At 45.2% G+C, this 17,058-nt stretch overlaps 1 protein-coding gene across 1 annotated transcript in view; it reads left to right on the forward strand.

Annotated features, from left to right (window-relative positions):
- The window catches only part of LOC139382750 (guanylate cyclase soluble subunit alpha-2-like), a 109,247-nt gene that overhangs the window by 39,286 nt on the left and 52,903 nt on the right, over positions 1-17,058 (forward strand). Inside the window, exons 5-6 of the mRNA XM_071126870.1 lie at positions 1,337-1,549; positions 1,771-2,043. Coding sequence (XP_070982971.1) covers positions 1,337-1,549; positions 1,771-2,043 — 486 coding nt within the window. The remainder of the gene's footprint in view (positions 1-1,336; positions 1,550-1,770; positions 2,044-17,058) is intronic.

Raw genomic sequence — 17,058 nt, forward strand, 5'->3', positions numbered from 1 at the left:
TGTGTCTTCCGCATTTAACCAAACCCCTCTGAATCAGAGGGAGGTTTTCCAATGCCTCACATTGGTAGATCTATTGGTAGATGGGTAAAATAAAGCAGACATTGAATATCCCTTTGAGCATGGTGAAGTTATTAATTACACTTTGGATGGTGTATCAATACACCCAGTCTCTACAAAGATACAAAGATTAACTCAGTTAACGGAGAGGAAGGAAACCACTCAGGGATTTCACCATGAGGCAAAGAGTGACTTTAAAACAGTTACAGAGTTTAATGGCCCTGACAAGAGAAAACAGGATGGATCAACAACATTGTAGTTACTCCACAATACTAACCTAACTGACAGAGTCAAAAGAAGGAAGCCTGTACAGAATAAAAATATTCCAAAACATGCATCCTGTTTGCAACAAGGCACTAAAGTAATACTGCAAAAAATGTGGCAAAGCAGTTAACTTTTTGTCCTGAATACAAAGTGTTATGTTTGGGGCAAATTCAACACAACAAATGACTGAGTACCACTCTTCATATTTTCAAGCATAGTGGTGGCTGCATCATGTTATGTGTATGCTTGTCATCGTTAAGGACTAGGAGATTTTCCTGATTAAAAAGTGACGTAATAGAGATAAGCACAGGCAAAATCCTAGAGGATAACCTAAAACACAATGCCAAATCTAGAGGATAACCTAAAACACAATGCCAAATCTAGAGGATAACCTAAAACACAATGCCAAATCTAGAGGATAACCTAAAACACAAGGCCAAATCTACACTGGAGTTTCTTACCAAGAAGATAGTGAATGTTCCTGAGGGGTTGACTTACAGTTTTGACTTAAATCTTCTAGAAAATGTATGGCTAGACTTGAAAATGGTTGTTTAGCAACAACCAATTTTACAGAGGTTGAACATTTCTGAAAAGAATAATGGGCAAATGTTGCACAATCCAGGTGTGGATCACTCTCTGAGACTGTACCCCGAAAGGTGTAATTGCTGCGAAAGGTCATTCTAACATGTATTGACTCAGGAGGTTGAATACTTATCTAATCAACATATAGTAGTGTTGAATTTTTCACATTTTTCTTCCACTTTGACATTGGAGTATTTTGTGTAGATCATTGACAACAAAAGGACAATGAAATCAATTTTAATCTCACTTTGTAACACAACAAAATCAAGAAGTGTGAATACTTTCTGAAGGCTCTGTATTCCCCACAGTCTGCATTCCATTGATCTCTTTATCGCATGAATAACCCCTCTCCCTGTCTTCTGCCCCACACCCTCTCTCTCTCTCTCTCTCTCTCTCTCTCTCTCTTCTCTTGCTCTTTCTCTCTCTTTGCCAGGTGATGGAGGTGAAGGGTCAGATGATTCATGTCCCAGAATCCTCTACTCTGATGTTCCTGGGTTCCCCCCGGGTGGACAAGCTGGAGGAGCTGATGGGCAGGGGCCTCTACCTGTCAGACATCCCCATCCACGACGCCACGCGTGATGTCATACTGGTGGGACAGCAGGCCAAGGCACAGGACGGCCTCAAGAACAGAATGGACAAACTCAAGGTACAGTCAAACATACATGCAATATGCACACACAAACACACAAGTGCACGCACACAGTCACACACACATACACGTGTGCTCATACTCATTATTCTGTCACGTAGACATTCAGCAGCCGACTCATCCAGGTTCAGAAAAAGAGAAAACGCGTTGGTCACTAAACCTCTACTCCATCATCCCCATTCTATTAATTGTATTTCTATCCCTGTGCTCTTCCCCAGGCAACTCTAGAAAAGACACACCAAGCTCTAGAAGAGGAGAAGAGGAGGACAGTAGACCTGCTCTACTCCATCTTTCCTGGTGACGTGGCCCAGAAGCTGTGGCAGGGGGAGTCTGTCCCCGCCAGGAAGTTTGATGATGTCACCATGCTGTTCTCTGACATCGTGGGCTTCACGGCAGTGTGTGCCCAGTGTACCCCCATGCAGGTCATCAGCATGCTCAACGAGCTCTACACACGCTTCGACTACCAGTGTGGAATCCTAGATGTGTATAAGGTAGGAACACACCTGTTTGACTACCAGTGTGGAATCCTAGATGTGTATAAGGTAGGAACACACACCTGTTTGACTACCAGTGTGGAATCCTAGATGTGTATAAGGTAGGAACACAAACCTGTTTGACTACCAGTGTGGAATCCTAGATGTGTATAAGGTGGGAACACACACCTGTTTGACTACCAGTGTGGAATCCTAGATGTGAATAAGGTAGGAACACACACCTGTTTGACTACCAGTGTGGAATCCTAGATGTGAATAAGGTGGGAACACACCTGTTTGACTACCAGTGTGGAATCCTAGATGTGAATAAGGTGGGAACACACACCTGTTTGACTACCAGTGTGGAATCCTAGATGTGAATAAGGTGGGAACACACCTGTTTGACTACCAGTGTGGAATCAAATCAAATCAAATCAAATCAAATTTTATTTGTCACATACACATGGTTAGCAGATGTTAATCCGAGTGTAGCGAAATGCTTGTGCTTCTAGTTCCGACAATGCAGTAATAACCAACAAGTAATCTAACTAACAAAAGTGGCATAGTTAAAGTGGCTAGTGATACATGTATTACATAAGGATACAGTCGATGATATAGAGTACAGTATATACGTATGCCTATGGGATGAATAATGTAGGGTAAGTAACATTATATAAGGTAGCATTGTTTAAAGTGGCTAGTGATATATTTACATCATTTCCCATCAATTCCCATTATTAAAGTGGCTGGAGTTGAGTCAGTGTCAGTGTGTTGGCAGCAGCCACTCAATGTTAGTGGTGGCTGTTTAACAGTCTGATAGCCTTGAGATAGAAGCTGTTTTTCAGTCTCTCGGTCCCAGCTTTGATGCACCTGTACTGACCTCGCCTTCTGGATGATAGCGGGGTGAACAGGCAGTGGCTCGGGTGGTTGATGTCCTTGATGATCTTTATGGCCTTCCTGTGACATCGGGTGGTGTAGGTGTCCTGGAGGGCAGGTAGTTTGCCCCCGGTGATGCGTTGTGCAGACCTCACTACCCTCTGGAGAGCCTTACGGTTGAGGGCGGAGCAGTTGCCGTACCAGGCGGTGATACAGCCCGCCAGGATGCTCTCGATTGTGCATCTGTAGAAGTTTGTGAGTGCTTTTGGTGACAAGCCGAATTTCTTCAGCCTCCTGAGGTTGAAGAGGCGCTGCTGCGCCTTCTTCACAATGCTGTCTGTGTGAGTGGACCAATTCAGTTTGTCTGTGATGTGTATGCCGAGGAACTTAAAACTTGCTACCCTCTCCACTACTGTTCCATCGATGTGGATAGGGGGGTGTTCCCTCTGCTGTTTCCTGAAGTCCACAATCATCTCCTTAGTTTTGTTGACGTTGAGTGTGAGGTTATTTTCCTGACACCACACTCCGAGGGCCCTCACCTCCTCCCTGTAGGCCGTCTCGTCGTTGTTGGTAATCAAGCCTACCACTGTTGTGTCGTCCGCAAACTTGATGATTGAGTTGGAGGCGTGCGTGGCCACGCAGTCGTGGGTGAACAGGGAGTACAGGAGAGGGCTCAGAACGCACCCTTGTGGGGCCCCAGTGTTGAGGATCAGCGGGGAGGAGATGTTGTTGCCTACCCTCACCACCTGGGGGCGGCCCGTCAGGAAGTCCAGTACCCAGTTGCACAGGGCGGGGTCGAGACCCAGGGTCTCGAGCTTGATGACGAGCTTGGAGGGTACTATGGTGTTGAATGCCGAGCTGTAGTCAATGAACAGCATTCTCACATAGGTATTCCTCTTGTCCAGATGGGTTAGGGCAGTGTGCAGTGTGGTTGAGATTGCATCGTCTGTGGACCTATTTGGGCGGTAAGCAAATTGGAGTGGGTCTAGGGTGTCAGGTAGGGTGGAGGTGATATGGTCCTTGACTAGTCTCTCAAAGCACTTCATGATGACGGAAGTGAGTGCTACGGGGCGGTAGACGTTTAGCTCAGTTACCTTAGCTTTCTTGGGAACAGGAACAATGGTGGCCCTCTTGAAGCATGTGGGAACAGCAGACTGGTATAGGGATTGATTGAATATGTCCGTAAACACACCGGCCAGCTGGTCTGCGCATGCTCTGAGGGCGCGGCTGGGGATGCCGTCTGGGCCTGCAGCCTTGCGCGGGTTAACACGTTTAAATGTCTTACTCACCTCGGCTGCAGTGAAGGAGAGACCGCAAGTTTTCATTGCAGGCCGTGTCAGTGGCACTGTATTGTCCTCAAAGCGGGCAAAAAAGTTATTTAGTCTGCCTGGGAGCAGGACATCCTGGTCCGTGACTTGGCTGGATTTCTTCCTGTAGTCCGTGATTGACTGTAGACCCTGCCACATGCCTCTTGTGTCTGAGCCGTTGAATTGAGATTCTACTTTGTCTCTGTACTGACGCTTAGCTTGTTTGATAGCCTTGCGGAGGGAATAGCTGCACTGTTTGTATTCGGTCATGTTACCAGACACCTTGCCCTGATTAAAAGCAGTGGTTCGCGCTTTCAGTTTCACACGAATGCTGCCATCAATCCACGGTTTCTGGTTAGGGAATGTTTTAATCGTTGCTATGGGAACGACATCTTCAACGCACGTTCTAATGAACTCGCACACCGAATCAGCGTATTCGTCAATGTTGTTGTCTGACGCAATACGAAACATGTCCCAGTCCACGTGATGGAAGCAGTCTTGGAGTGTGGAGTCAGCTTGGTCGGACCAGCGTTGGACAGACCTCAGCGTGGGAGCCTCTTGTTTTAGTTTCTGTCTGTAGGCAGGGATCAACAAAATGGAGTCGTGGTCAGCTTTTCCGAAAGGGGGGCGGGGCAGGGCCTTATATGCGTCGCGGAAGTTAGAGTAACAATGATCCAAGGTCTTTCCACCCCTGGTTGCGCAATCGATATGCTGATAAAATTTGGGGAGTCTTGTTTTCAGATTAGCCTTGTTAAAATCCCCAGCTACAATGAATGCAGCCTCCGGATAAATGGTTTCCAGTTTGCAAAGAGTCAAATAAAGTTCATTCAGAGCCAACGATGTGTCTGCTTGGGGGGGGATATATACGGCTGTGATTATAATCGAAGAGAATTCTCTTGGTAGATAATGCGGTCTACATTTGATTGTGAGGAATTCTAAATCAGGTGAACAGAAGGATTTGAGTTCCTGTATGTTTCTTTCATCACACCATGTCACGTTAGTCATAAGGCATACGCCCCCGCCCCTCTTTTTACCAGAAAGATGTTTTTTCCTGTCTGCGCGATGCGTGGAGAAACCTGTTGGCTGCACCGCTTCGGATAGCGTCTCTCCAGTAAGCCACGTTTCCGTGAAGCAAAGAACGTTACAGTCTCTGATGTCCCTCTGGAATGCTACCCTTGCTCGGATTTCATCAACCTTGTTGTCAAGAGACTGGACATTGGCAAGAAGAATGCTAGGGAATGGTGCACAATGTGCCCGTCTCCGGAGTCTGACCAGAAGACCGCCTCGTTTCCCTCTTTTTCGGAGTCGTTTTTTTGGGTCGCTGCATGGGATCCACTCCGTTGTCCTGTTTGTAAGGCAGAGCACAGGATCCGCGTCGCGAAAAGCGTATTCTTGGTCGTACTGATGGTGAGTTGACGCTGATCTTATATTCAGTAGTTCTTCTCGACTGTATGTGATGAAACCTAAGATGACCTGGGGTACTAATGTAAGAAATAACACGTAAAAAAACAAAAAACTGCATAGTTTCCTAGGAACGCGAAGCGAGGCGGCCATCTCTGTCGGCGCCGGAAGTAGTGAGTAGCGCCGGAAGTAGTGAGTAGATGTGTATAAGGTGGGAACACCTGTTTGACTACCAGTGTGGAATCCTAGATGTGTATAAGGTGGGAACACACCTGTTTGACTACCAGTGTGGAATCCTAGATGTGAATAAGGTGGGAACACACACCTGTTTGACTACCAGTGTGGAATCCTAGATGTGTATAAGGTGGGAACACACCTGTTTGACTACCAGTGTGGAATTCTAGATGTGAATAAGGTAGGAACACACACCTGTTTGACTACCAGTGTGGAATCCTAGATGTGTATAAGGTGGGAACACACCTGTTTGACTACCAGTGTGGAATCCTAGATGTGTATAAGGTGGGAACACACCTGTTTGACTACCAGTGTGGAATCCTAGATGTGTATAAGGTGGGAACACACCTGTTTGACTACCAGTGTGGAATCCTAGATGTGAATAAGGTGGGAACACACCTGTTTGACTACCAGTGTGGAATCCTAGATGTGTATAAGGTAGGAACACACACCTGTTTGACTACCAGTGTGGAATCCTAGATGTGTATAAGGTGGGAACACACCTGTTTGACTACCAGTGTGGAATCCTAGATGTGTATAAGGTAGGAACACACCTGTTTGACTACCAGTGTGGAATCCTAGATGTGTATAAGGTAGGAACACACACCTGTTTGACTACCAGTGTGGAATCCTAGATGTGAATAAGGTAGGAACACACACCTGTTTGACTACCAGTGTGGAATCCTAGATGTGTATAAGGTGGGAACACACACCTGTTTGACTACCAGTGTGGAATCCTAGATGTGTATAAGGTGGGAACACACACCTGTTTGACTACCAGTGTGGAATCCTAGATGTGTATAAGGTAGGAACACACCTGTTTGACTACCAGTGTGGAATCCTAGATGTGTATAAGGTGGGAACACACCTGTTTGACTACCAGTGTGGAATCCTAGATGTGTATAAGGTGGGAACACACACCTGTTTGACTACCAGTGTGGAATCCTAGATGTGTATAAGGTAGGAACACACCTGTTTGACTACCAGTGTGGAATCCTAGATGTGTATAAGGTGGGAACACACCTGTTTGACTACCAGTGTGGAATCCTAGATGTGTATAAGGTGGGAACACACACCTGTTTGACTACCAGTGTGGAATCCTAGATGTGTATAAGGTAGGAACACACACCTGTTTGACTACCAGTGTGGAATCCTAGATGTGTATAAGGTGGGAACACACACCTGTTTGACTACCAGTGTGGAATCCTAGATGTGAATAAGGTGGGAACACACCTGTTTGACTACCAGTGTGGAATCCTAGATGTGTATAAGGTAGGAACACACACCTGTTTGACTACCAGTGTGGAATCCTAGATGTGAATAAGGTGGGAACACACCTGTTTGACTACCAGTGTGGAATCCTAGATGTGTATAAGGTGGGAACACACCTGTTTGACTACCAGTGTGGAATCCTAGATGTGTATAAGGTAGGAACACACACCTGTTTGACTACCAGTGTGGAATCCTAGATGTGTATAAGGTGGGAACACACCTGTTTGACTACCAGTGTGGAATCCTAGATGTGTATAAGGTAGGAACACACACCTGTTTGACTACCAGTGTGGAATCCTAGATGTGTATAAGGTAGGAACACACACCTGTTTGACTACCAGTGTGGAATCCTAGATGTGTATAAGGTAGGAACACACACCTGTTTGACTACCAGTGTGGAATCCTAGATGTGAATAAGGTGGGAACACACACCTGTTTGACTACCAGTGTGGAATCCTAGATGTGTATAAGGTGGGAACACACCTGTTTGACTACCAGTGTGGAATCCTAGATGTGAATAAGGTGGGAACACACCTGTTTGACTACCAGTGTGGAATCCTAGATGTGAATAAGGTGGGAACACACCTGTTTGACTACCAGTGTGGAATCCTAGATGTGAATAAGGTGGGAACACACCTGTTTGACTACCAGTGTGGAATCCTAGATGTGTATAAGGTGGGAACACACCTGTTTGACTACCAGTGTGGAATCCTAGATGTGAATAAGGTGGGAACACACCTGTTTGACTACCAGTGTGGAATCCTAGATGTGAATAAGGTGGGAACACACCTGTTTGACTACCAGTGTGGAATCCTAGATGTGAATAAGGTGGGAACACACCTGTTTGACTACCAGTGTGGAATCCTAGATGTGAATAAGGTGGGAACACACCTGTTTGACTACCAGTGTGGAATCCTAGATGTGTATAAGGTAGGAACACACACCTGTTTGACTACCAGTGTGGAATCCTAGATGTGAATAAGGTAGGAACACACACCTGTTTGACGACCAGTGTGGAATCCTAGATGTGTATAAGGTGGGAACACACCTGTTTGACTACCAGTGTGGAATCCTAGATGTGTATAAGGTAGGAACACACACCTGTTTGACTACCAGTGTGGAATCCTAGATGTGTATAAGGTAGGAACACACACCTGTTTGACTACCAGTGTGGAATCCTAGATGTGTATAAGGTGGGAACACACCTGTTTGACTACCAGTGTGGAATCCTAGATGTGAATAAGGTGGGAACACACACCTGTTTGACTACCAGTGTGGAATCCTAGATGTGAATAAGGTGGGAACACACACCTGTTTGACTACCAGTGTGGAATCCTAGATGTGTATAAGGTAGGAACACACCTGTTTGACTACCAGTGTGGAATCCTAGATGTGTATAAGGTAGGAACACACACCTGTTTGACTACCAGTGTGGAATCCTAGATGTGTATAAGGTGGGAACACACACCTGTTTGACTACCAGTGTGGAATCCTAGATGTGAATATGGTGGGAACACACCTGTTTGACTACCAGTGTGGAATCCTAGATGTGTATAAGGTAGGAACACACCTGTTTGACTACCAGTGTGGAATCCTAGATGTGAATAAGGTGGGAACACACATCTGTTTGACTACCAGTGTGGAATCCTAGATGTGAATAAGGTAGGAACACACCTGTTTGACTACCAGTGTGGAATCCTAGATGTGTATAAGGTGGGAACACCTGTTTGACTACCAGTGTGGAATCCTAGATGTGAATAAGGTGGAAACACACCTGTTTGACTACCAGTGTGGAATCCTAGATGTGTATAAGGTGGGAACACACCTGTTTGACTACCAGTGTGGAATCCTAGATGTGTATAAGGTAGGAACACACACCTGTTTGACTACCAGTGTGGAATCCTAGATGTGTATAAGGTGGGAACACACACCTGTTTGACTACCAGTGTGGAATCCTAGATGTGAATATGGTGGGAACACACCTGTTTGACTACCAGTGTGGAATCCTAGATGTGAATAAGTTGGGAACACACACCTGTTTGACTACCAGTGTGGAATCCTAGATGTGTATAAGGTGGGAACACCTGTTTGACTACCAGTGTGGAATCCTAGATGTGAATAAGGTGGGAACACACACCTGTTTGACTACCAGTGTGGAATCCTAGATGTGAATAAGGTGGGAACACACCTGTTTGACTACCAGTGTGGAATCCTAGATGTGTATAAGGTAGGAACACACACCTGTTTGACTACCAGTGTGGAATCCTAGATGTGTATAAGGTGGGAACACACCTGTTTGACTACCAGTGTGGAATCCTAGATGTGAATAAGGTGGGAACACACACCTGTTTGACTACCAGTGTGGAATCCTAGATGTGAATAAGGTGGAAACACACCTGTTTGACTACCAGTGTGGAATCCTAGATGTGTATAAGGTAGGAACACACCTGTTTGACTACCAGTGTGGAATCCTAGATGTGTATAAGGTAGGAACACACACCTGTTTGACTACCAGTGTGGAATCCTAGATGTGTATAAGGTGGGAACACACACCTGTTTGACTACCAGTGTGGAATCCTAGATGTGAATATGGTGGGAACACACCTGTTTGACTACCAGTGTGGAATCCTAGATGTGAATAAGTTGGGAACACACACCTGTTTGACTACCAGTGTGGAATCCTAGATGTGAATAAGGTAGGAACACACCTGTTTGACTACCAGTGTGGAATCCTAGATGTGTATAAGGTGGGAACACCTGTTTGACTACCAGTGTGGAATCCTAGATGTGAATAAGGTGGGAACACACACCTGTTTGACTACCAGTGTGGAATCCTAGATGTGTATAAGGTGGGAACACACACCTGTTTGACTACCAGTGTGGAATCCTAGATGTGAATAAGGTGGGAACACACCTGTTTGACTACCAGTGTGGAATCCTAGATGTGAATAAGTTGGGAACACACACCTGTTTGACTACCAGTGTGGAATCCTAGATGTGAATAAGGTGGGAACACCTGTTTGACTACCAGTGTGGAATCCTAGATGTGAATAAGGTGGGAACACACACCTGTTTGACTACCAGTGTGGAATCCTAGATGTGAATAAGGTGGGAACACACCTGTTTGACTACCAGTGTGGAATCCTAGATGTGTATAAGGTAGGAACACACACCTGTTTGACTACCAGTGTGGAATCCTAGATGTGTATAAGGTGGGAACACACCTGTTTGACTACCAGTGTGGAATCCTAGATGTGAATAAGGTGGGAACACACACCTGTTTGACTACCAGTGTGGAATCCTAGATGTGAATAAGGTGGGAACACACCTGTTTGACTACCAGTGTGGAATCCTAGATGTGTATAAGGTAGGAACACACCTGTTTGACTACCAGTGTGGAATCCTAGATGTGTATAAGGTGGGAACACACACCTGTTTGACTACCAGTGTGGAATCCTAGATGTGTATAAGGTGGGAACACACACCTGTTTGACTACCAGTGTGGAATCCTAGATGTGTATAAGGTGGGAACACACACCTGTTTGACTACCAGTGTGGAATCCTAGATGTGAATAAGGTGGGAACACACCTGTTTGACTACCAGTGTGGAATCCTAGATGTGTATAAGGTAGGAACACACACCTGTTTGACTACCAGTGTGGAATCCTAGATGTGTATAAGGTGGGAACACACACCTGTTTGACTACCAGTGTGGAATCCTAGATGTGAATAAGGTGGGAACACACCTGTTTGACTACCAGTGTGGAATCCTAGATGTGTATAAGGTAGGAACACACCTGTTTGACTACCAGTGTGGAATCCTAGATGTGTATAAGGTGGGAACACACACCTGTTTGACTACCAGTGTGGAATCCTAGATGTGAATAAGGTGGGAACACACCTGTTTGACTACCAGTGTGGAATCCTAGATGTGTATAAGGTAGGAACACACACCTGTTTGACTACCAGTGTGGAATCCTAGATGTGTATAAGGTGGGAACACACCTGTTTGACTACCAGTGTGGAATCCTAGATGTGAATAAGGTGGGAACACACACCTGTTTGACTACCAGTGTGGAATCCTAGATGTGAATAAGGTGGGAACACACCTGTTTGACTACCAGTGTGGAATCCTAGATGTGTATAAGGTAGGAACACACCTGTTTGACTACCAGTGTGGAATCCTAGATGTGTATAAGGTAGGAACACACACCTGTTTGACTACCAGTGTGGAATCCTAGATGTGTATAAGGTGGGAACACACACCTGTTTGACTACCAGTGTGGAATCCTAGATGTGAATATGGTGGGAACACACCTGTTTGACTACCAGTGTGGAATCCTAGATGTGAATAAGTTGGGAACACACACCTGTTTGACTACCAGTGTGGAATCCTAGATGTGTATAAGGTGGGAACACACACCTGTTTGACTACCAGTGTGGAATCCTAGATGTGAATAAGGTGGGAACACACCTGTTTGACTACCAGTGTGGAATCCTAGATGTGAATAAGGTGGGAACACACCTGGGTGTGGAACACACACCTGTTTGACTACCAGTGTGGAATCCTAGATGTGAATAAGGTGGGAACACACCCTGTTTGACTACCAGTGTGGAATCCTAGATGTGTATAAGGTGGGAACACACACCTGTTTGACTACCAGTGTGGAATCCTAGATGTGTATAAGGTGGGAACACACACCTGTTTGACTACCAGTGTGGAATCCTAGATGTGAATAAGGTGGGAACACACCTGTTTGACTACCAGTGTGGAATCCTAGATGTGTATAAGGTAGGAACACACACCTGTTTGACTACCAGTGTGGAATCCTAGATGTGTATAAGGTGGGAACACACCTGTTTGACTACCAGTGTGGAATCCTAGATGTGAATAAGGTGGGAACACACACCTGTTTGACTACCAGTGTGGAATCCTAGATGTGAATAAGGTGGGAACACACCTGTTTGACTACCAGTGTGGAATCCTAGATGTGTATAAGGTAGGAACACACCTGTTTGACTACCAGTGTGGAATCCTAGATGTGTATAAGGTGGGAACACACACCTGTTTGACTACCAGTGTGGAATCCTAGATGTGTATAAGGTGGGAACACACACCTGTTTGACTACCAGTGTGGAATCCTAGATGTGTATAAGGTGGGAACACACACCTGTTTGACTACCAGTGTGGAATCCTAGATGTGAATAAGGTGGGAACACACTACCAGTGTTTGACTACCAGTGTGGAATCCTAGATGTGTATAAGGTAGGAACACACCTGACTACAGTGTGGAATCAGATGTGTATAAGGTAGGAACACCTGGAACACACCTGTTTGACTACCAGTGTGGAATCCTAGATGTGTATAAGGTGGGAACACACACCTGTTTGACTACCAGTGTGGAATCCTAGATGTGAATAAGGTGGGAACACACCTGTTTGACTACCAGTGTGGAATCCTAGATGTGTATAAGGTGGGAACACACACCTGTTTGACTACCAGTGTGGAATCCTAGATGTGTATAAGGTGGGAACACACCTGTTTGACTACCAGTGTGGAATCCTAGATGTGTATAAGGTGGGAACACACACCTGTTTGACTACCAGTGTGGAATCCTAGATGTGAATAAGGTGGGAACACACCTGTTTGACTACCAGTGTGGAATCCTAGATGTGTATAAGGTAGGAACACACACCTGTTTGACTACCAGTGTGGAATCCTAGATGTGTATAAGGTGGGAACACACCTGTTTGACTACCAGTGTGGAATCCTAGATGTGAATAAGGTGGGAACACACACCTGTTTGACTACCAGTGTGGAATCCTAGATGTGAATAAGGTGGGAACACACCTGTTTGACTACCAGTGTGGAATCCTAGATGTGTATAAGGTAGGAACACACCTGTTTGACTACCAGTGTGGAATCCTAGATGTGTATAAGGTAGGAACACACACCTGTTTGACTACCAGTGTGGAATCCTAGATGTGTATAAGGTGGGAACACACACCTGTTTGACTACCAGTGTGGAATCCTAGATGTGTATAAGGTGGGAACACACCTGTTTGACTACCAGTGTGGAATCCTAGATGTGTATAAGGTGGGAACACACCTGTTTGACTACCAGTGTGGAATCCTAGATGTGAATAAGGTGGAACACACACCTGTTTGACTACCAGTGTGGAATCCTAGATGTGTATAAGGTGGGAACACACACCTGTTTGACTACCAGTGTGGAATCCTAGATGTGAATAAGGTGGGAACACACCTGTTTGACTACCAGTGTGGAATCCTAGATGTGAATAAGGTGGGAACACACACCTGTTTGACTACCAGTGTGGAATCCTAGATGTGAATAAGGTAGGAACACACCTGTTTGACTACCAGTGTGGAATCCTAGATGTGTATAAGGTGGGAACACACACCTGTTTGACTACCAGTGTGGAATCCTAGATGTGAATAAGGTGGGAACACACACCTGTTTGACTACCAGTGTGGAATCCTAGATGTGTATAAGGTGGGAACACACACCTGTTTGACTACCAGTGTGGAATCCTAGATGTGAATAAGGTGGGAACACACCTGTTTGACTACCAGTGTGGAATCCTAGATGTGAATAAGGTGGGAACACACACCTGTTTGACTACCAGTGTGGAATCCTAGATGTGAATAAGGTAGGAACACACCTGTTTGACTACCAGTGTGGAATCCTAGATGTGTATAAGGTGGGAACACACTGTTTGACTACCAGTGTGGAATCCTAGATGTGAATAAGGTGGGAACACACACCTGTTTGACTACCAGTGTGGAATCCTAGATGTGAATAAGGTGGGAACACACCTGTTTGACTACCAGTGTGGAATCCTAGATGTGTATAAGGTAGGAACACACACCTGTTTGACTACCAGTGTGGAATCCTAGATGTGTATAAGGTGGGAACACACCTGTTTGACTACCAGTGTGGAATCCTAGATGTGAATAAGGTGGGAACACACACCTGTTTGACTACCAGTGTGGAATCCTAGATGTGAATAAGGTGGGAACACACCTGTTTGACTACCAGTGTGGAATCCTAGATGTGTATAAGGTAGGAACACACCTGTTTGACTACCAGTGTGGAATCCTAGATGTGTATAAGGTGGGAACACACACCTGTTTGACTACCAGTGTGGAATCCTAGATGTGTATAAGGTGGGAACACACACCTGTTTGACTACCAGTGTGGAATCCTAGATGTGTATAAGGTGGGAACACACACCTGTTTGACTACCAGTGTGGAATCCTAGATGTGAATAAGGTGGGAACACACCTGTTTGACTACCAGTGTGGAATCCTAGATGTGTATAAGGTAGGAACACACCTGTTTGACTACCAGTGTGGAATCCTAGATGTGTATAAGGTAGGAACACACACCTGTTTGACTACCAGTGTGGAATCCTAGATGTGAATAAGGTGGGAACACACACCTGTTTGACTACCAGTGTGGAATCCTAGATGTGAATAAGGTGGGAACACACCTGTTTGACTACCAGTGTGGAATCCTAGATGTGTATAAGGTAGGAACACACCTGTTTGACTACCAGTGTGGAATCCTAGATGTGTATAAGGTGGAACACACACCTGTTTGACTACCAGTGTGGAATCCTAGATGTGAATAAGGTGGGAACACACCTGTTTGACTACCAGTGTGGAATCCTAGATGTGTATAAGGTAGGAACACACACCTGTTTGACTACCAGTGTGGAATCCTAGATGTGTATAAGGTGGGAACACACCTGTTTGACTACCAGTGTGGAATCCTAGATGTGAATAAGGTGGGAACACACCCTGTTTGACTGTTTGACTACCAGTGTGGAATCCTAGATGTGAATAAGGTGGGAACACACCTGTTTGACTACCAGTGTGGAATCCTAGATGTGTATAAGGTAGGAACACACCTGTTTGACTACCAGTGTGGAATCCTAGATGTGTATAAGGTAGGAACACACACCTGTTTGACTACCAGTGTGGAATCCTAGATGTGTATAAGGTGGGAACACACACCTGTTTGACTACCAGTGTGGAATCCTAGATGTGTATAAGGTGGGAACACACCTGTTTGACTACCAGTGTGGAATCCTAGATGTGAATAAGGTGGGAACACACACCTGTTTGACTACCAGTGTGGAATCCTAGATGTGAATAAGGTGGGAACACACCTGTTTGACTACCAGTGTGGAATCCTAGATGTGTATAAGGTGGGAACACACCTGTTTGACTACCAGTGTGGAATCCTAGATGTGAATAAGGTGGGAACACACACCTGTTTGACTACCAGTGTGGAATCCTAGATGTGAATAAGGTGGGAACACACCTGTTTGACTACCAGTGTGGAATCCTAGATGTGTATAAGGTGGGAACACACTGTTTGACTACCAGTGTGGAATCCTAGATGTGAATAAGGTGGGAACACACACCTGTTTGACTACCAGTGTGGAATCCTAGATGTGAATAAGGTGGGAACACACCTGTTTGACTACCAGTGTGGAATCCTAGATGTGTATAAGGTAGGAACACACACCTGTTTGACTACCAGTGTGGAATCCTAGATGTGAATAAGGTGGGAACACACCTGTTTGACTACCAGTGTGGAATCCTAGATGTGTATAAGGTGGGAACACACCTGTTTGACTACCAGTGTGGAATCCTAGATGTGTATAAGGTAGGAACACACACCTGTTTGACTACTAGTGTGGAATCCTAGATGTGTATAAGGTGGGAACACACCTGTTTGACTACCAGTGTGGAATCCTAGATGTGTATAAGGTAGGAACACACACCTGTTTGACTACCAGTGTGGAATCCTAGATGTGTATAAGGTAGGAACACACACCTGTTTGACTACCAGTGTGGAATCCTAGATGTGTATAAGGTAGGAACACACCCTGTTTGACTACCAGTGTGGAATCCTAGATGTGAATAAGGTGGGAACACACACCTGTTTGACTACCAGTGTGGAATCCTAGATGTGTATAAGGTGGGAACACACCTGTTTGACTACCAGTGTGGAATCCTAGATGTGAATAAGGTGGGAACACACCTGTTTGACTACCAGTGTGGAATCCTAGATGTGAATAAGGTGGGAACACACCTGTTTGACTACCAGTGTGGAATCCTAGATGTGAATAAGGTGGGAACACACCTGTTTGACTACCAGTGTGGAATCCTAGATGTGTATAAGGTGGGAACACACCTGTTTGACTACCAGTGTGGAATCCTAGATGTGAATAAGGTGGGAACACACCTGTTTGACTACCAGTGTGGAATCCTAGATGTGAATAAGGTGGGAACACACCTGTTTGACTACCAGTGTGGAATCCTAGATGTGAATAAGGTGGGAACACACCTGTTTGACTACCAGTGTGGAATCCTAGATGTGAATAAGGTGGGAACACACCTGTTTGACTACCAGTGTGGAATCCTAGATGTGTATAAGGTAGGAACACACACCTGTTTGACTACCAGTGTGGAATCCTAGATGTGAATAAGGTAGGAACACACACCTGTTTGACTACCAGTGTGGAATCCTAGATGTGTATAAGGTGGGAACACACCTGTTTGACTACCAGTGTGGAATCCTAGATGTGTATAAGGTAGGAACACACACCTGTTTGACTACCAGTGTGGAATCCTAGATGTGTATAAGGTAGGAACACACACCTGTTTGACTACCAGTGTGGAATCCTAGATGTGTATAAGGTGGGAACACACCTGTTTGACTACCAGTGTGGAATCCTAGATGTGAATAAGGTGGGAACACACATCTGTTTGACTACCAGTGTGGAATCCTAGATGTGAATAAGGTGGGAACACACCTGTTTGACTACCAGTGTGGAATCCTAGATGTGTATAAGGTAGGAACACACCTGTTTGACTACCAGTGTGGAATCCTAGATGTGTATAAGG

Source organism: Oncorhynchus clarkii, chromosome 24 (genome assembly GCF_045791955.1).
Source record: "Oncorhynchus clarkii lewisi isolate Uvic-CL-2024 chromosome 24, UVic_Ocla_1.0, whole genome shotgun sequence".
In the NCBI taxonomy this organism is placed as follows: domain Eukaryota; kingdom Metazoa; phylum Chordata; class Actinopteri; order Salmoniformes; family Salmonidae; genus Oncorhynchus; species Oncorhynchus clarkii.